At 43.5% G+C, this 20,334-nt stretch overlaps 1 protein-coding gene across 1 annotated transcript in view; it reads right to left on the bottom strand.

The window, feature by feature from the left end:
* Window positions 1–17,868, bottom strand: part of FBN2 (fibrillin 2) — a 134,515-nt gene extending 116,647 nt beyond the window's left edge. Inside the window, exons 1-5 of the mRNA XM_081213502.1 lie at window positions 17,006–17,868; window positions 13,382–13,464; window positions 9,992–10,090; window positions 7,740–7,835; window positions 3,146–3,241 (exon numbers count right to left, since the gene is read on the bottom strand). Of these exons, the coding sequence (XP_081069628.1) occupies window positions 3,146–3,241; window positions 7,740–7,835; window positions 9,992–10,090; window positions 13,382–13,464; window positions 17,006–17,235 (604 nt within the window). The 5' untranslated portion in view covers window positions 17,236–17,868. The remainder of the gene's footprint in view (window positions 1–3,145; window positions 3,242–7,739; window positions 7,836–9,991; window positions 10,091–13,381; window positions 13,465–17,005) is intronic.
* Between the last annotated feature and the right edge of the window lie 2,466 nt (window positions 17,869–20,334).

Here is a 20,334-nt window from a genome sequence, read left to right as displayed (position 1 = left end):
TTATTATTATTATTATTATTATTATTAACATTAAGATATACAAAGCATACAAAATATTATTAAGCCAACATGCAGCGGTGTTTTCCTGCTTGCACAATGGAAATCCACTTTACAGAGTTGGACTTCCGGTTTCTCTTAACCCTGCTCAGCCTCATGCTTACGTCCAAAATTTGGCCCAGAAGGTTCTCCAAGCCATTGAAGCAAATTTTGGAGGGATAAAGATGCCTGCTCATGTTAGAGCTCACCCATAATTCATAGTACAGTAATGCGGATCTTTGTCTTTATTTGTTTGGTTATCATTGTGTTTTATTTTTACATGTCAAAAAAATAAACATAATGGATTATATTCCAACATACCAATATGGAGACAATTCTCTCTGCAGAAGAACTATCTTCCCTCTCATTTGCCTGCGTGTAAATATACATTCCAAGCATTGATACTATTTTCACCATGCAGTCCCTTCTGCCCTCCAAGCATCTACTCAAAAGGGTTGAATAGCTCTCCCAATTTTTATTTTTTTGGGGGGGATCCTAAAGATGGAAGAATCCAAAAACTGCCTTCCCCCTTTTGCTAGCCTTCTATGAATGGGAGGGGCCCTTCCCTTCACTGATGGATATTTTATGATTCAGGTAAATATCAGTTGTATCTGATCCACTCATATTCAGAAGAGGCCCACCCCCCAAAAAACAATGGGCTTGTTAAAAAATTACTATCTTGAAACCACTGATTTCAATAGGTTTATTCTGGGTATGAATTATCTGCCCTTGGACTTTATGGTAATACATGGGTAAGAAATCTAATTACTAAATATAATAAAATACCACCCTCAAAAAAACCCCCAACATTTCTATTAATTTACATGACTACTGAAATTCACATGATCTTCATAAAATTCATATTGCATAGAAAAAAATATATATTCAGCAGTTCACAAAGAACATTCTTCTAGATTCTCTGCATAGCTTCAAATCCCAAGAAGCAGAGCTGGCCACAGGAAGGGTTTCCAATAAAGGATACAAAATAATAGATAGAAAAGTGTGGCTGGGAGGGTCCAAAAGAGGTTGTGCTTTCTTGCAGCCCAGCAGCAAACCTTCAAGTTAAATATACTGTAATCATGCCAGTGATTAGTTACTGCTCAGTCTCCTGTCTCCAGCCCGGAAATTAGTCTGCTAGAAACCCAGATAGCTGAACAAGCGGTCACGCTTTATCATACCACGGAGTTTGAGAGGCCAATCTGAAGGAAAGCTACATGTGTTCCATATTAGGGAGAAAATACCTAATTTAAATTACCTTAATTTACAGAACTATAAAATCTCTGTATTTAAAGTACAGTAACATAAATATTAGCACGATAAATTCTTTAAGGCTGCAATCCTAAACACAATTACTAGGGAGAAAGCCCCACTGTACACAGTAGTTTACATCTGAGTAAACATGCGTGGGATTACACTGCACAAATATTAACACAATTTGCCCGAGAAATCTGCGGAAACTTTAGCTATAAACTTCTAAGACTTCAAATTAAGAACTACAACTAAAATTTCAAGCTACAAAGCAGGCAAATTACCAGCACTGTTTTGCTATTTTATCATTAAGCACTCGCTGCCTCAGTACATTAAACAACAGTGGTCTCTACAAATTGTGCTGGTTATGCATTATTACTAAAGGTAAAGGACCCATGGATGGTTAATTCCAGTCAAAGGAGACTATGGGGCCGAGGGAGCCGGCGTTTGTCCACAGACAGCTTTCCGGGTCATGTGGTCAGCATGGCTAAACCACTTCTGGCGCAACGAGACACCGTGACAGAAGCCAGAGCGCACAGAAATGCCGTTTACCTTCCCGCCACAGCGGTACCTATTTAACTACTTGCACTGGTGTGCTTTCAAACTGCTAGGTTGGCAGGAGCTGGGACAGAGCAACAGGAGCTCACCCCATAGCGCGAATTTGAACCCCTGACCTTCCGATCAGCAAGCCCAAGAGGTTCAGTGGCTTAGACCACAGCGCCACCCATGTCCCCCTTGTGGCATGGAGCCTGTGACAAGAACCTGAGGTAGTACAGGCTGTGGCATTAAGATCTATAGTTCCAACTCAAAATCTTTTTTTGGCCTGAATTTATGGAGCAAATGAGGCTGTGTTGTCAAGGCAAGAGAAGTTTAGGTAACAGGTCAATATAAAGCTATAGCCACCCCACTATAAACAGTCCCCACAGGGTAGGGGTGAGGGACCAGAAGAGGCCTAGCTAATCAAATGATCATCAAGTGAATGATATATTTAAATCAGACAAAACAAAAGGGTTTGCTGCTGAAATATCGAAACTTGAGAAAGATCTATTACAAAGTAAGGCTAAATTACTTTTCAAAATGTATAGATTGTTACTGGTTTGGGAAGTGCTAGAGAAGGAGGTTAAATCTGTGATGATTCAGTGGTCTAAAGATTTCAGTTATAATATTCAGATGGCATCCTGGGGAAAGCTTTGGAGAAAAGCTAAAATTTACTTTAGAAGAAAATTTTATGAAGATGTTCTACCGATGGTATATTACACCAAGCAAGCTGGCGAAAATGTATAAAACCAGCTCAAATCTTCGCTGGAGATGTAAAGAATCAGAGGGAACAATGTACCACATGTGGTGGAAATGTAAAAAGATTAAAAACTTTTGGGAAATTATCTATAATGAACTTTAAAAAATGTTCAAACTAACTTTCATCAAAAAGCCGGAAGCCTTCTTGTTAGGTATTATTGCTGCAGATATACTGAAAGAATTAAGAAAGATATTTATGTATGCCACTACTGCGGCGAGAATGTTAATAGCTAGATGGTGGAAGGGAGATAAAACACCAACTAAATTGGAATGGCAGGCGAAGTTATTTGAATATGTAGAATTGGCAAAGATGACAGGGAAAATTAGGAATCAAAGAAACCAAGAGTTTAACAAAGAACGGGATTTATAAATTATATTTAAAAGAAAATTGTTATCAGATGAAATCTCTGACATGTTTTGAATAACTTCTGGAATGTTATATGCTACCAAGAATACGGACAATTAAGAATAAGTTAAAAAATATGAAAACATGATGTCACCAAGGTAATGATGGACCCACATTGATTCCATGTACATTTCCCTGCCTGAAGTTTTTAGTTCTTACCTCTTTCACATTGTGGGCCTGTGAATCCATACACACATGCGCAGCGATTGGGTCCAATGCAGCGACCACCATTCTGGCATCCATTTTCACAGACAGCTGTGTTTTGAATTAGAAAAAAAGAGGGGGGGAGACCCATAATTATGTACTTGGTCATATTGAAAATATCCCTTTGAAGTTCTACAGAACAAATTAATAAAATGGATGCTTTTCACCATCATTATGCCCAACATGGTAATTAAGCGAAACTTGCAATAAGTCTTTAGAATAGCTTTAATAAGAAATTACCTGCTTTTATGCTTGAGCTAGCACTTGCTATAATACAACGGAGTAAGTGAGGTTTGCGGCAGAGTGTTGGGAAGAGGTAAGAAAATATGAACAGATTCTAGAAAAAGGATCTATACGAGGCTGAAATTCTGTACCAAAGGGCGGGGGACAGACCCAGACCCTGAGAGCACCCTAAGAGGTATCCCATGAGTTTTTATAGTTTGGTACTAGATGCATGATGAACAGTGAGGTATACATACATATACAAATCCAATGGGTGAGGAATGGGTTACTTCCGGGTTTCAGCAATCGCGCATGCGCAGAAGCACTAAATCACGCTTTACGCATAAGTGCCGAATCGCAACCCGTGCAGACGTGCCACTGCGGGTTGCAAATGCTGCGGGTTATAAAAGAATGGGAGGCAGAACCCAATATACCAATCATAAAACTGCACAAAGAAGGTCATATGGACTGCACTATATTAAAAATACAGTTGACACTCTGGATACAAATTTAATTCATTACGGGGGTCCGTGTGCACCCCAAAAAATCCGTATTCAGAAGTGCCACTTCTGCACACGTACGCTGTGTGATAGAACGCTTCTGCACATGCGCGAGCAGCGAAACCCAGAAAAATACTTCTGGCTTTGCCGCTTTCGCAACTCAAAGTTTACATTACTAGAGAGTAACGTAACGTAACCCGAAGGTCTACTGTACATGGTTTCCAAACCAAAAAAAAAAGAGAGAGAGAGACTTCATAATATCTAGAGAAGGGCAGGAATCCTATAGCCCTTCAAATGTTGTTGGAAGGCCAGTGGTTAGGTATGATAGAAGCTGTAGTCACAGATTTTTCCACTTCTAGATGAAATCTAGCTGAAGGTCTTACCCAGATACCATTTTCCTTACAATGGAGGAATAGTTCAAAGACTGCTTGAGCAAAAAAGCAGCCTACCATTTCTTGCAAAAACAAAACTGTAAAACACTGCAAAGAATATTATCGCTGATAATTATCTGTGAAATAATATTGCAAAACTATCTGAAATAAGTATTTCTATCATACGGCAATCAAAGCTTCAATTTGCTGGCCCGTTAAGTGAAAACAGGATCAGTTCTCCCAAAGAAACATTTCCTTTTATACCCCTAGGATTTCTGAATGGGCCTCTAAGCAAACAAGCATTTACATACAGCAGAAACCATTCCCTCCTCTCCACATTGAGACACCCCAGGGGACATGACATTTGTCTGCAGTGCCATGATGTCTGGGAACAGAGGGATGAAAAGCACATATGTAGATAGCAGGAGGTGGCAAAGAATATGCAAACAGAAGGAATGAAGGAGAAGTTTGTGTTGACAAGATCAGAGTAAGTGTAACTTGCTGGTAGGATATAAGGAGGGGCAGTATAATTAGGCTAACGTGCTGTGAAAATAACGCTGATGGCTTAAAATCCGTTCTGCATTTTTCAAGGATCACTTATGAATCTGAGCATCTAGATTGCATTAACAAACCCCATTTCACACAAAAAAGACACATATAAATGTACCGTTTCTAAGAAGAGAGCAAGAAACTATACTGCAACATCCTCCAATCTGGTACTTTCCAAATGTTACAGAACTACAACTTGCGTCACCCCTGACCACTGGTCATGCTGGCTGGGGCTGATGGAGGTAGTAGTCTAAAACATCTGGAGGCCATCAGGTTGGGAAAGGCTACCATACTGTGCGCCTTGCCTCACTGACACAGGAAGATGCTGTAACTTTGTCCTCATAATTTCCTAGATTGAGGCCAATGGTAACTAACAGGGGGAAATGTTATAAAGACAAGAGAATGTGTCAGCTGATGAGTGAACGTACATAGTTTAGAATTATCAGCAGAAGAGCAGACGAGTGATATTATGTCAGTGTATTCTGTACCCCACCCTGGGATCTATTGTAATGAAAGATGGATTATAAGTGTGCTAAAAGAAAGAAAGAAAGAAAAGGATGGATGGATGGATGGATGGAAGGTATTGAAAGTTCAGAATAAGTAGACAGAGCAGTTCAAAATGGCCAAACATTTCACGCCACAGGTGCCCCTTTGATGAGGCAGTTCTGTATATTGTGAAAAATGCAAGTTTTGAATAGGGAGGAATATGTATCTTTTCTTTACAGTTTTGTTCTTTTAAGAAACACACACAAGTCTCACTTTACAAGCATTCGCGTATCAAGTTCAAGATTTCCATTCATTCCTATGGGAACACTTCTAATGCAGGATTTGTCCACATTCTTCCCCCCAACTTTCCATGTCCCCCCCCCCACTGTAAAAAAAATAATTGCTGCAGCCAATTGGTAAAAGAGAGGCAAAGGGGGGAAATGGATTTATCCAATCTCTCCTGCTCTCTGATTTGTCTGATTTTTCCTGCTCTCTAATTGGTCCAATCTCACTCCACATTCCCTTTCTTCATGGTTTCTGTCTGAAAACGTCAGCCACCAACCATCAAAGCACAAAAAAACCCAAGGAAATAAGGAAGTTGGCTGTTCAGGTATGTGACTCTACAGCATGTATGACAACGTTTTGACAGTCCATTTGTGTTCGAAATACTTGGGTTTTTTTATTTGCCTTCTTACTCTGAAAAAAACACCAGTTTGTGCAAGAACTTAAAGCCCATTCTTGCATTGAGCTCAATCTGCGAGTTTCCCTTTCATTGGACTGCAATTAAAGAGATACTCTAAAATGAAATAATGCAGAGTTGTTTCACAAGTGCATATTGCAGTGCAATCTATAAAGTGCTAAAAGTATCTATGTCTGTAATAGCTCCACTTTTACCTAGCAGATTGCAACCATAAGAGGTTTCACTGTCTTAACAACTTCCTCAAGCAACAGCTAAAAGTGATTTGGTCTCAATGTTTTTAGGCAGGTTTCCAACCCAGCCCCTATAGCGTATGGTCAGGTTTTGAAAGCATTCAGCTTTCCTGTGCCAAAACAACACAGAAGTAGGGAGTGAATAAATCATTCATACTAAGGGGGGGCGGGGAGGGAAATGAAAGGGAGGGGAGAACTTTGAAGTGTGCTAGAACTATCCCCTTATATCACAAGGGGAAACACATAAAAATGTACTGTTGTCGCAAGACATTCTACTCCTTATCAAGCCTTATTAAACTGAATTACCTTTCACTCATCTATGCGCGGAATGACAACACTTCTGTGTTGTTATAAAAATATAGAGCGAGTGAATTATGATGCCATGTGAAATAACATTGTTTTTTTTAAATCTCAAGTACAGTGCATTTAAATAATGTTTGCATAGTGATAATGGATAAGAATAATATTTGTCTAATTTTCATGTGAACTACAATTCAGTGCACACAAGCTGGACCTGCAACAAAATGGTGCAGTGTGTGGAGTGCTCCTGTCTGCTGATCCAGTCAGCCAAGCATGCCCTCCTCCAGGATATGGAGAAAGGGAGAAAGAGAGAGAGAGAGAGAGATTTTATTCTCCGCCCTCCCCACTACGTCAGCAAACAGTCAGCATTCCGAAGCCAAAGAGAATATTCATGGGGCTTTTGGGAGTTGTCCCCCCTTTGAGGGGTCCTCTAACATTTATTGTACTTCTGCAAATCTTGGGAACTACCAGGTCTTCTGATATCCCCTTCTCGTGCATGGATGGGGTGGTTCTGGCTACAGAAACACAAGCACACAAAGACTTGAGCATGTTATCAGCTTATAGGTTACGGCCCAAATCTTCGAGTGTGGCTAAAATAACTGCACCGTTTATTGCCAGCTCAGATCTTGATTCTCACTGATATAAAATGCAGGAGCCAAAAGAACCACTGAAAAAGGAGAGCTAGTGGAAGGCAAGAAATGTTTGAAATTTAAGGAGCAAGCAAGGGTGTGCAATGTAACAGCAAAGAATACAGGGAAGGAAGGAAGAAGCGACAGACACAGAAAAATAAGAGAAAGATAGCAAGGGTAGAAAAGGGGAATTCTATCCTACAATTATCTACCCTTCTCTTCCTAAGCTCCATTCTGCCTGTCTCTATCTGGCTGATAAAGACTGCTCAAGTGTATGGAGACATAATACCAAGCCATGGTTTGGTATTAGCATGCATGAGCAGTCAGGCCTTGATGTTGCAAACTCCATCCTCCCCCCCCCCCCAATACTCTTGCACGCTGCAATTTCTAAATGGGATTCTTGGCAAACGATTTTGCTATTGCATCAAAAACGTGGCAATCTATAGTCTGAGTAAGCTGTAGTTTGCTCCTAAACCAGAATGAAACCATGACCTGGGATCTTGGTTTAAAGGCAAATTATGGTCTTCCTACAGTCCAGAAGGAAGCCAAAGTATCTACTTACGTTGCCCACAGTAAGTACCAATATATCCCTTCTGGCACTGGCATTGGTCTTCTAGACAGGAACCGCCATTCATGCATCTGATACTGCACTGTTGTACTGCAGCAAAACACAAACAGTTTAAAATTATGGCAGGTAGCGGAATGTTGCTTTTAAAGAAGCACAACCATCAATCAAGCATGCAGTGATATTTCAAGGCTGCCCAAATAATTGCGATAGGTATTAATTTAAAGCAGAAAATAGGAAATAACCACCATAAGAATACGTAACATATTTCAGCACCTCATTAACTGGAAAGACTTTGCTGTAATCTTAAAAGCGATCTAAGGCACGTTATTTTAAGCTACAGGCATGGAGCTAAAGGCTGGTGAATTCCAATGCATGTGTAACTAATTCCTTCGTTTGCTGCTACCCTGTCAGAAAAATGGGGAAGTCTCTCACCTCTTCACTTTCTCACATTAAGATATCTGTGTCCCCCCTCCCACCACTGCATCCTTGTTCATGACACTTCTTTTTTTCTGTCCACCCTTCTCTCTTCTTGTGCTGTTGGGGTGAAACTACTCTGACAAAAACAGAGAATAGGTATGGTGCTCTGAATTTTGCAGTAAAAAAACAACAATCCAACTATAACTTTTGCCTTTAGACTGCCATACTCAATATATTTTTCCTTCCTCTAATTTCACTATGATATTATCCTTAAGTCTCTGCACTTTCCCCTTTAGATTTATGTTGTCACTTTGAAGCTCCTTTGTCTTTATCTCTTTTATCCTTTATCTCAAAGGTCTTTACCGTTCCTACAATTGGTATCCTTTTTTCATTTTCTTATATCAACCTCATCCCATCCACCCATTCATTCTCTGACCTCAAGGTCTTTTGTTCATTATTCTAGGTGCACAGAATAATCGACACGAATTAATATATTACTGCCTTCCTAAATTTTCTTTATTAAAACAGAGGCTGCAATCCTATACCCAGTTATGTGGGAGTATGACCCACTGAACTCAGTAGGACATGTTTCTCGGTAATACTACATGCATAAAACTGCACTGCTGATAACTTCAGGAGATAAGGTAATTCAAAATACAAAACGTCAAATTTAAAAATAAAACAAGAACTACATACATAAAAAGACCCCAAATAGGATCCTCCTAAATTGAGGGTCCTGGTTGCGCTCGGGACCCTTAAGCCACCCCCAACGTGATGTGTTGTTGCTAGGTGTGGCCCAAACCTTGTCTGTTGGGCCCCGGGATCATGCTTGGCTGTTTGGGCCAACTGGGGCAAGTGGCGTGATCCCAGGGACCTATAAATGCAGCAGCGCGACGGGGGTTGGGCACTCGCTTCGCGCTGCTGAACACCCACCCTCCCTCCCTATTTTAGGTGCTGCTGCTGGTTTGGATTGGGTTGCCTGCTTTGGCACAGGGGCTGGGTAGGATTTTTTCCATTTGGCAGATTGGCTTTAGCCACTTGGTTTTTGCCTACCCCCTTAGCAATCGTCACAACTTTGTAAGGTTTGGCGGTTAGGCATTGGTTGATATAAATGTGTGGGAGGGGAGGCGTGGCCTTCACCTGCCCCTCCAGAAATAGGGTATTCCAGTAAAGGAATCTGGGGGTCCTGGATCTCGTCCGAAGTCCGCTTGAGGGGCTAGGGCCATGCCAGGACCACAGGAACCCCGGGGTGAGCTTCAATTGATCTTCACCGATGTTGCTCCCTCGTTTGGTGTTTACCCTTTCAGACTGCCAGCCAGAGAGGCAGGAGTCAGTTATAGTCCCTGACCAATGCATAGACCAATACTGCTCAATTTGTTTTGTAATCAAAAAAGTTGTGGCCTAAATTTTTCCCAACAACTTAAACTAAAATTATGTGTCCGTTTGAAGTTATTTACTGGGAAAGGGCTGGGGGGGCCTCGGAGCGTGAGCAGAGAACTGAAGTAGCTGAACAGCAAAAACTAAATTACATTTTCCACAAATGCGTTCTTAAATAAAGGTGTTTTCACTGTTCACTGAAAGGCAAGTAGGGACAGAAGGCGTTGGACCTCCCATGGGAGGGCATTTGAGACACACAGTCATAAAAAGTAAGGAGCAGGAATCTTCTATATGCAAAGCAGCACCTTTTCATGCAAAAGAGGGTAGGGAAGATGAGGCAGGTAACTCTCTCATGCACTTAGTATTTATCTATCCTTAAACACTATCCTAGTGTAAAACGCTGCAAAACACTTTTTCTCCCTAACTTTAAAAATGGAGACTTTAGGCCTTACTTGATTTTGTTCCACAGGTTGGCGATATCTGACCACTGGAACAAGTGCACATGTTGGGGCGAGAACAAAATCCATCACCACAGCTATTTCTACAAATTGCTGAGGAAGAAAATAATGAATCAAAATGCTTGTACATCTTAAATTGCTTAAGAAACACTGGCAAACAAGATAAATTGTTTGCTTAAATGTGTCCAATTCCACCCTCCCAAGAACATAAGCAACTGTGTATATGCTGAAACAATGTTACTTTTGTTTTTGGTTCTGTGTTGGTTATGCTAGCTTCACTTTTACTAAAAACAGGACTGTAAAGACAGAATCTGTTACGATGCGCTTAAGATTTTAGAGGGTGGTACAAAACATTACTTCTCTAAGAAGTGAGACTTGTGTGCTAAATACAGGTAAAAGTCAATCTGGAAATCAGAATATTCTAAAATTATGCAGTGACATTTTACTTTTGCATGTAAGGGCTGAGAGACAAAACAGATGTGACCTTAAGCGTGTAAATGCATTTAAGACACCTGTTTTTGCTATCAAGATAATAGCCACAAAGGAGGGTAGGCTGAGTTGGATCAGGACCATGGCACTGGGTGTGGGGAGGAATGGGAGACAGGGCTAAATTCTTTCCTTTAACGCTGTGGTCCCAATGAACCACTGGCAACCACTGGTGCCAATGGAAATTTCCTTCTTGGGGTTATTAGCATCTGGGAGGGGAATCATTGCAACCATGATGTGGTCCACTTATTCCACAGAACCAAACCTCCTACCTTCCCCATGGCTGTTATTTTGATAATAAAAAGCAGGCAAATTAAATTCATCCACATATTTAACAGCAGGATTGTTTTATCCCCCATAAGCCTAAACTATGGGCTTTCCAGTTGGCAATAGTATCTTCAAAAACAATGCTAACAGCTGACTTTTTCCTAGCCAAAGCATACATAGAGCTAGTCGGAGACTTTGAAGTTCCTTTGCTGTAAAGATACATGATTACCTCCAGACAAGTGACTATTTTTGAGATACGGTTCATTCAAACGTTTTCTAGGAATATTAATTTTAAATATCTCTCTGACCTCGTTTTAGAGACAATGGAATATTTTCTAGCTTAATTGACACATTTAAAAGATGAGCAGATGGAACTTCCCACACCTGTTTTAGCTACTGCACTGCAAGGAATAAATAACTTTCCACAGCTAAAGTGCAATACAAATGATACGTAATGAAATTAGTATTTTCACAGCTCCAGCGTATCCATGTTTACTCAGAGGAAAATCCAGTGTTCAGTGCAGCTTACTTCCAGGGTTGCTACCTTGTTTGAGATAGCAATACTTGCATAGGACTGTTACCTTGTTTGAGCTTTTATTGATGGTTATTGAAATATGGACAGCACTCTACATGAATATAACAAACCGGCTATCTAACTCATACAGTAGGTTTTAAGAGGACTGATGGAGAATATTCAGGCTGACCACACCTATACTCCAAGCACTGCATCTATATTAACGCTTTTCAATGTTTTAGCAGCATATTCTGAGCGATTTTTCCCATGTGAAGCTGCCTAGATATTCACATGTGCCTTTGAGGCCCTTTCTGCTGTTTTGTGTACAGTGTTAATAATGGATGTTGTTAATATGGGATATAACACAAAACAGAAAATGAATGTATATCGTAGCCGAGATAGGTTTTACATTTGCATTACATAACAATTTAAGCCAAAGCTAGTTCAAGCATCATGTGTGAAAATGTTCTGAATATTGGGCTGCAATATAAATTAAACTTTGACCAAAAATGCCATAACTGAGAACAGAAATAAAATAAAGGTCACCCTTCCACCACTTGAGAAAGTAGAATAAATAGTTAAAACACAGATCTATTCTCTTACTTTTATTAGCCAGCTATGCATTGTTTTTCTGGGTTAGGAAACTTTTGCCTATATGGTGCAGTTAATGTTAAGGCCAACAAGACACCTGGGTCAGAATGTGAACAAAATTCCTTCATAACTTAGTTTAAAATTTCAAACCCCAGATCAGGTCTTCTTAGTCACTTGATTTGCTGAATGGTGCATCAGGATATGAGTTAGAATAGATTATCAGGATTATACTAACGAAAGAAATTTATTGCCCCTTCAACAGCCCTTTGAGTTCAATAGAAGGAACTCTTGGTTCTGGGTCTATACTTTTTGGGAAGCATTGTAGCAGTGCTGGTAACTATTGCTGCATTAGTATTGGGGTTGAGGATTAGACCTCAGCAACTATGTAAAGTTATGTATTGTGCCCTTGCAACAGCTTTGGATATGTGGCACCTGACTTTATAAACTGTTACTGTGTCACAGTGCAAGAGCTCAGGCCATAAACTACACTAACAGTTCATAGAATTGTAGAGTTGGAAGGAACCACGAGAAACATCTAATCCAACCCTTTGCAATGCAATGGGGCAATGCAATAATCTTTGTCCCACTGTGGGGTTCAAACCCATGACCCTGAGATTAAGAGCCTAATGCTCTACAAAACTGAACTATCCTTCAATCCTAGGCATGCCACCTGAGAAATAAGCCATTCTCAATTCAATGGAATTTACTCCCAGGGAAGTTTACAGCAGGCTACCCTCCTATACAAATTCCTGGGAGTAAGCCCCATGGAACACAGTGGGTCCCACTGAACACATCATTTTACTTTTGATTAAACTTGCATTGCATTGTGCTCTTAACTTATAAAACCCCAACTGCCTGAACCTCTTCTCTCTAAATCCCAGAGATAGTGGGTGTTGATAATATTAGTCAGTGGGGAAATAAAAGCCCTCTAGTCTGCATATGCCCAAATGAACTTTAACATTTTTCACATGTTCCAGGGCTGAACTCTGACCTTAGCCACAGGATGTAGGCTCACTCCTGGTGAGTCCAAACCACAGTTTAACTGATTTACATGCTTTTGTCAAGTCTTATCAGTTGTCACATAGCTCAGCACAATAAAGAGCTTTGCCAAATAAACAATCATGTTGTTGTTAAATATACATTTAAGAAAATCTAATCTAGATCAATTGTAGCACAGCCCCGAACTAACAAAAACAACCAACAGCCTTATGTGAAATATTATTCCTAGATAACTCAGCTACATTTTCTCTCTGTTGATAAAGTACAACCTACTTTGCTTAGTATTTGACTATTTCTGTTTTAAGTGTTCATTGCTGGATTTCTGAATCTGTAAAAGGGCATTTTTTAAATCAATAGATTTGTGAGTTAGTGTCAAGTTCTTAAAAGCATGATGGAAGCCTAAACTTAGCAACCAGAGTAGATTAATTCCTTACTTCCTTTTTAAAAGGGTAATTAATTAAAATTCAAAGATGTCTTTTGGATGGATTATTACTCAGAGGTTGTAAAATCTGAAGCCAAACACTTACGAACAATACACTGATTTCCCCCAGGGAGTGTTTTCCATCCAGGACAACAGTAGGAGTGGAATCTGGAGCCACACACATTTGGCCTGTTATATGCAAACAAGTGTGTACACAAAAAATATAGGTCAATGGAAACAGATTTTAGGTCTGCAGGATAAAAATGCATTGGCCTCAGAAACAACATGCAAGCTTTTTTTCTTTTTCCAGAACCCTCACATTTCTTAATAAAAAAAGCATTTCACTGAATCCCTCCCTCCAAGAGCTAAGAACCCCTCTCTTTAGCAAAAAGCTAAAACAGACAACGACTAAGTAATAAGTATTTAGTAAGGTACCATTTTTAAACAGTTCTGAACAATGGACCAAATGCATGCTCTACTGTAACTACTTTACAAGCAGTAAATAATTCACACCAAACATATCTAAAACAGCCTTTTCATCTTAACACCATGAGTTACATTTTGTATGAAAATCAGATTTTTCTAGAGGTATATTAGAAATATTTAAAAGTGGAAAGTAATGATCATGCATTTTATAACTTAGCATTTTAAAGCCTCCCTCAACCAATCTGAAAAAACATGTTTCTTCAGCAGATTTTAATTGAAATCACCCTTCAGCACTGTTATAGCAAAGACCATTAAAAACTTGATCATGAAACTGAAGCAATATTTGCCACATTTGGTATTGCTATTAGTGTCGTATTTACACATGCTTTCTTTTGCAAAAGCCAGATGTTTTTTACACCACTCTCAAGAAACATATGGAAACTTTCCAAGATGGACCAAAATTTAAAATTAACATTCAAATCAAGCCAATCAGTAGACATTGAGAAGAAAAGCAACAATTACAGAAGGGGAAAAGGACAGAAGTAAATGGAGACAACTGCTAGCATTTGGGTTGAAAGTTTGAAAGGGAATGCACAGATGTGTGATGGGACTGATTAGGAAAACAAGCTGTATAGAGAGGTGGCTATTGGGATACAACTGCATCTTAACAAAACAGCCTGGTAGAGACAAGATCAAAAGAAATGTGGCTGTCCATTAGAGCTAGTTGCAAACCTTGTTGGTAGGTTTTCTACAAGACAACTTCAAAGATAAAGGCGTAATCATAGGAGCCAACTCCTAGGGGCTGAGGGGTCTCCAGCCTCCTTGCCATAAAATATTTGAGGGGGCCAGGTCCCCCAAAAGTTGATGGGAATTCCCATTCAAATAGTGTGTGGGCACTGCATCATGTGATCAATAATGTGGGGCGGGGCTTACCTGCCCCCCCAATATGTTATTCAAGTTGGCACCCCCTGGGAGTAATGGTGTCTATTTCATGGAGACCTTTGGAGAAGTCAAATAGAAAAATAAGGCAAACCCATTTCATCTTCAAAACTGTAGCCTTCTATGAAAGAGAACCCTCAATTGCTCTATAGCGGTGTGCTTCAAGAGAGCACATTAGGACTAGTTCTGGGTGTGGGGACCAGACAGCAGGAGGGTGAAGGGAAATATTAAAGAATGTGTCCAGGTCCAAGACTTGATGCCACCCACAGGCAACTATCAATTGCTTATGGGATGTTACTAAGTTCTTACAGGACATAAGGCTAGTAAGTGACAATAACAGTATCAGAGTTAATATTGAAATCCTGGAAGAAAGATTAAAGGCTATTTGAGGTAAAAGAGAACTTGGTGGGAGGTTGATTGGGCTCTGATGCCAAGGGAGAATTATGGGTTGAAGGAGGCTGTCCATGGGAGACAAGCATTGGTGGGACAGTTATCAGGAAGTGGCTGCAGGCTTTACAGAGGCAGGATAAAGTGATGCTTTCACCTGAAACACTGAATGGTTTATCAGAAACAATACTTACGGATGGTGCAAGACCAGTTAAAGAGGATAAATGAGCTAGAAGATAGGGACTGGGAATGTGGATAATTTACCTTTGAGTTGCATGGAAGTACTTGAAGGAGTAGAGGAGGAATATTGCAGGAGTGGTTGCATAATATGGGGTAGGGAAGGAATTCATTGGGGCTGGAGCACTGGAAATCAGGAGGTTGCAGGAAATGAGCATAGGACAAGAGGAAAGGACAAGAGGAAAGAACTTGTGATGGGCACTACAGAAGTGGTTTTAGGGGTTGTCAGCAGGGGTAGACAAAGGTTTCATGGAAGCAGAATAAAGGTGAGCTGAAGGTTTAATCAAAGCACAGTAAAGGTGGCATTTCAGAATTTTTGCCTGTGGATCACCCAGAAGTTGCTGAGATGGTGTGCATGCACATATTTGATGTGGGGGGGGGGGAGGGATGGCAGGTTGCAGCTGGTTGTGTCCACGCAGAACTTGCCACTAAGGCAATACAATGAGTATGACAAGGCTGTATATTGTCTCCCTGCTTATTTAACTTATATGCAGAATTCATCATGCGAAAGGCGGGGCTGGATGAATCTCTAGCCGGAATTAAGATTGCCGGAAGAAATATCAACAACCTCAGATATGCAGATGACACAACTTTGTTGGCAGAAAGTGAGGAGGAATTAAAGAACCTTTTAATAAGGGTGAAAGAGGAGAGCGCAAAATATGGTTTGAAGCTCAACATCAAAAAAGCGAAGATCATGGCCACTGGTCCCATCACCTCCTGGCAAATATAAGGGGAAGAAATGGAGGCAGTGAGAGATTTTACTTTCTTGGGCTCCATGATCACTGCAGATCTTGACAGCAGCCACAAAATTAAAAGATGCCTGCTTCTTGGGAGAAAAGCAATGACAAACCTAGACAGCATCTTAAAAAGCAGAGACATCACCTTGCCAACAAAGGTCTGTATAGTTAAAGCTATGGTTTTCCCAGTAGTGATGTATGGAAGTGAGAGCTGGACCATAAAGAAGGCTGATCGCCGAAGAATTGATGCTTTTGAATTATAGTCTGGAGGAGACTGTTGAGAGTCCCATGGACTGCAAGAAAATCAAACCTCTCCATTCTGAAGGAAATCAGCCCTGAGTGCTCACTGGAAGGACAAGTCCTGAAGCTGAGACTCCAATACTTTGGCCACCTCATCAGAAGAGAAGACTCCCTGGAAAAGAGCGATGTTGGGAAAGATGGAGGGCACAAGGAGAAGGGGACGACAGAGGACGAGATGGTGGGACAATGTTCTAGAAGCTACCAGCATGAGTTTGACCAAACTGCGGGAGGCCGTGGAAGACAGGAGTGCCTGGCGTGCTCTGGTCCATGGAGTCACGAAGAGTCGGACCCGACTAAAGGACTAAACAACAACAACAACAAGGCAATACACGCCTGGCCTAGCTCTCACAAACAGCATCGGGTCGAGGAGATAAACCTTTTGCCTGCACTGTACCACTTCAGACTGCAGGTGGAGGCCCCCCAGGTGACCTGCTCTTTGGGGCGGGGCCAATCACGACACACCTACGACTGGAGCATCAAGGAGCATCAAGCTGGGCTAGGATCCTTTTCCCCTGACACCTAGCGGCCCCCGCGCCCGCAGAGACTGCTCCATTCCGTTCCCACGAAGACCATGCACCCCACCCCCGCTTGCCGCCTGAAAGTGGTACGATCCGGGCACGCGGCTTCTATAAATGCCGCCTCGCCGCCGCTGTTTGTGAGAGGCAGGCCTACCTGCGCGGCGCGAGGCAACGCGGCTTCCCTACCCCCTGAGCGCGTCCTGCTGGCCTCTCCGGCGGACTCGGTTGGTGTTGGCGGCGCCTTCCAGGCTCCTCGAGGCTGGGTAGCTGGTGCCGCCGCCGCCCCCGCCGCCTGTTGCTCCATCCGCCGGGCGGACCTGCTGCTTGCCTTGCGCGGCTGCTCCCTGCGCCCAGAGCGCCACACAGCCCAGCCAGAGGAAATAAGGCTGCAGGCGGAGCTCCCGCCGCCTCGCCATGGTCGCGGGCGCGAAAATCCTGAGGTGCCTCAGAGAGGAGCCCCGACCTCCGGCTCGCCCCTGACTCGGGAGCTCTTCTCCCTTCCTGAGGAGAAGAGGCGTTATTCCTCCGGGCCGCTCGCGCGCTCCCCTCCACCTCAGCGCGACGCTCTGCTGCTGCGGGTCGGGGCGGCCAGGGGGGCGGCGGCGGCTCCTTCTTTCGCTCCGCGGTGCATCCTCCTCCCTTTTCCCGCCTCTCCGCTGCTCGCCTTCCCGAGCGAAACGCGCCGATTAAAAGCCGTCGGGGAAAGAAGGGAGAGAGAGGAGGTCCAGCTCTTCCCGAGCGAGGGGGAAAGGGGGAGAACAATCGAAGGGTGTGGGCGCTTTTCGGAGAGCGAGCTCGAAATTGCCCGCCTCGAGGATAACAGCAATAATGATAACGAGCCGCTAGTGACAGGGGCCGGCAGCAGCTTTCCACCCTGGAAGGCGAAAAAGGAGGAGGGTTTCCTCTTTAGAAGAAGCTTGCTGCTGCTGCTGCTGCTGCTGCTGCCGACTCGGGGGAAGGCGAGGCGGCGGCTCTTGCCCGGTGCGCCGCGAGAAGAATGAGGGGCGAGGGAGGGCGGCACTACCGCCCGCTGGTCGGTGGGGAGCAGCAGCGCCGCGCCAAGCACGTGGGAGAGGAGCGCGCCCGAGGAGGGAAGGGAGGCTGAGGGAAGGGGGCGCCCGGAGGGGAGGCGGGAGAGGGAGGGGCCGCCGCACTTGTGAAAGGGGGCTGGAGGGAGAGGGGGAGGAGCTTCGTTGGAAGCCGCGGGGAGGGAGGGAGGGGCTGAGGAGGCGCCGAGGGGAAAGTCTGTCAGAGGAAGAGGAGCCGTTGGGCGCCAGTCAGTCAGTCACACAACCTTGTTGCCCGTTCTCAAGCAGTCCGTTCATCCACGCCCCAGCCCCCCTGTCCTCGTAGTTTCTCCTTGCACCAACAAAATCACCACCTCAAGAAAGTTCAGGGGAGTTTCTCACCCGCCGCCGGTAGCGGCCAAATTTCCCTCAGTTGGAGTCTCCGGGATAGGGTTGTCATGCGGCCGGGTTGTCCCGGACACATACGGAATACCGCTGCATATAGTAGCGCGCCGGAGTCACTGCCCGGAGGAATCCGGACGTATGGCATTCCCTATCGGCACTCCGATTTTCTCCGCCGCCACCATTAAAAATCGCTCAAAAACGGCATTATTTTAATTTTTGCGATTTCGCCCAAAAAAGCTGAGCAACTCTGGGGAAAACTTTTTTTAAAGAAGCTAAGCAACCCTACTCTGGGAACCTGCGAAGGAAGAAGGCGGCCGCGTCGTCCTTTGCGCCTCTGGAATGGCTGCCTCAGAAACATTCGCCGCGAGCGAGAGGGGAAAGACGTGGTTTTGAGGCTGCATGGGGTCTCCGGAGAGAGCTGGCGGGGGACTGTCTGGCACGCACGAGGGGATCCCTTCACGAGCCTCCGGGATCCTGACAGGCACACGAGGCGACGCCCCTCGTAAAAGGAACCAGATGGGAACTTGAACGCGATCCAGAGCCGACGGATGTCAACGAGAGCGCTGATTTCTATCGGCTTTGATCAGTGGCACTGGCAGCTGCAGGGCAGAAAAGCGAGGATGCCGCGCAGGGCTCCAGAAATGCCTACAACCAGGACATCAGTGGAGCTCAATCCTGGCTGGCAAATGTCCTTACAGACCAAGGTTTCCCAAACTTGGGGCTCCAGCTGTTTGTGGACTACAACTCCCATCATCCCTAGCTAGCAGGACCGGTGGTCAGGGATGATGGGGGTTGTAGTGTCTGGAAACAGCTGGAAACCCAAGTTTGGGAAACACTGTTAGAAACTGTCCTGGGACTGCGAAGGAAACTCAGCTGTAACCCAGGGGTAAGAATCTGACCACCTGTGACTTTTCCACCAAACTTCAGTTTCAGTAGAGCAATATGGAATCCTGGTTTCTCTCACAGACAACAGATATGTTTCTCTTGCAGCAAACTACAGCAGCAGAACAATTGAACACAGGAAGCTAATAACTGAAAACTGCTACCACAAAAGGCATCGTCAGGCAGTCTAGTCTTTTGTTTCTTGTACTGCAAGGATAATATTGTAGATTTAACACCAACACAAGGACGCTGGTGGCGCTGTGGGTTAAACCACAGAGCCTAGGACTTGCCGATCAGAAGGTCGGCGGTTTGAATCCCCGCAACGGAGTGAGCTCCCGTTGCTTGGTCCCTGCTCCTGCCAACCTAGCAGTTCGAAAGCACGTCAAAGTGCAAGTAGTTAAATAGGTACCGCTCCAGCGGGAAAGTAAACGGCGTTTCCGTGCGCTGCTCTGGTTCTCCAGAAGCGACTTAGTCATGCTGGCCACATGATCCGGAAGCTGTACGCCGGCTTCCTTGGCCAATAAAGCGAGATGAGCGCCGCAACCCCAGAGTCGTCTGCGACTGGACCTAATGGTCAGGGGTCCCTTTACCTTTACCTTTAACACCAACACTGGAAGACTGGGAATTCACAAGACGTTTGGACCAAGCGAAATTATTGTTAACAACTCACGAGAAAAGTAAAGGTTTGCCGCAAAGTCATATTGCTCCAACTCTAGTTACCGTTGCAATTTTATTATCATCAACATCGAATGCACATCACAAAATAATCCTAGTTATTAAATCAGTCTTTGTCAACCTGGTATGGCCAGCTGTTTGGGGTGACAAATGCCACTGGACCTCAAATTCCTCTTCCTTTGCTTCCTATGAGGGATAGTGAGCTCCAGTGCTGTTTTGGGAGAAAAAGAGGTTCCAGAGCTCACCATGAATATCTCCCTTGTTCTTTTCGAATGGCAATGGCGCCCACCTGAGAGGTGCCAGAGCTGAACTCCTGTGACCTCCGGCTGAAAAAAAAAGCCCTGGTGGGTTCTACCATAGTTAGCTCTACTAACCAAGTCTTATTTAAAGCCTGCAAGAAAATAGCTAGCTGCTTTCTCCAAATTCTTATGTTTGCTTTGTAATTTCATTCCAAAGAAATCATCATCATCAAACCATTATTGGCATCACTTACAAACATTCAGAATAAATAGGCCAATGCGATCTCATCGCCATTTCAACGGTACA

This window comes from Podarcis bocagei (assembly GCF_964188305.1).
Source record: "Podarcis bocagei genome assembly, chromosome: 11".
Taxonomy (NCBI): Eukaryota; Metazoa; Chordata; class Lepidosauria; order Squamata; family Lacertidae; genus Podarcis; species Podarcis bocagei.
This window is presented reverse-complemented; position numbering and strand designations above follow the sequence as displayed.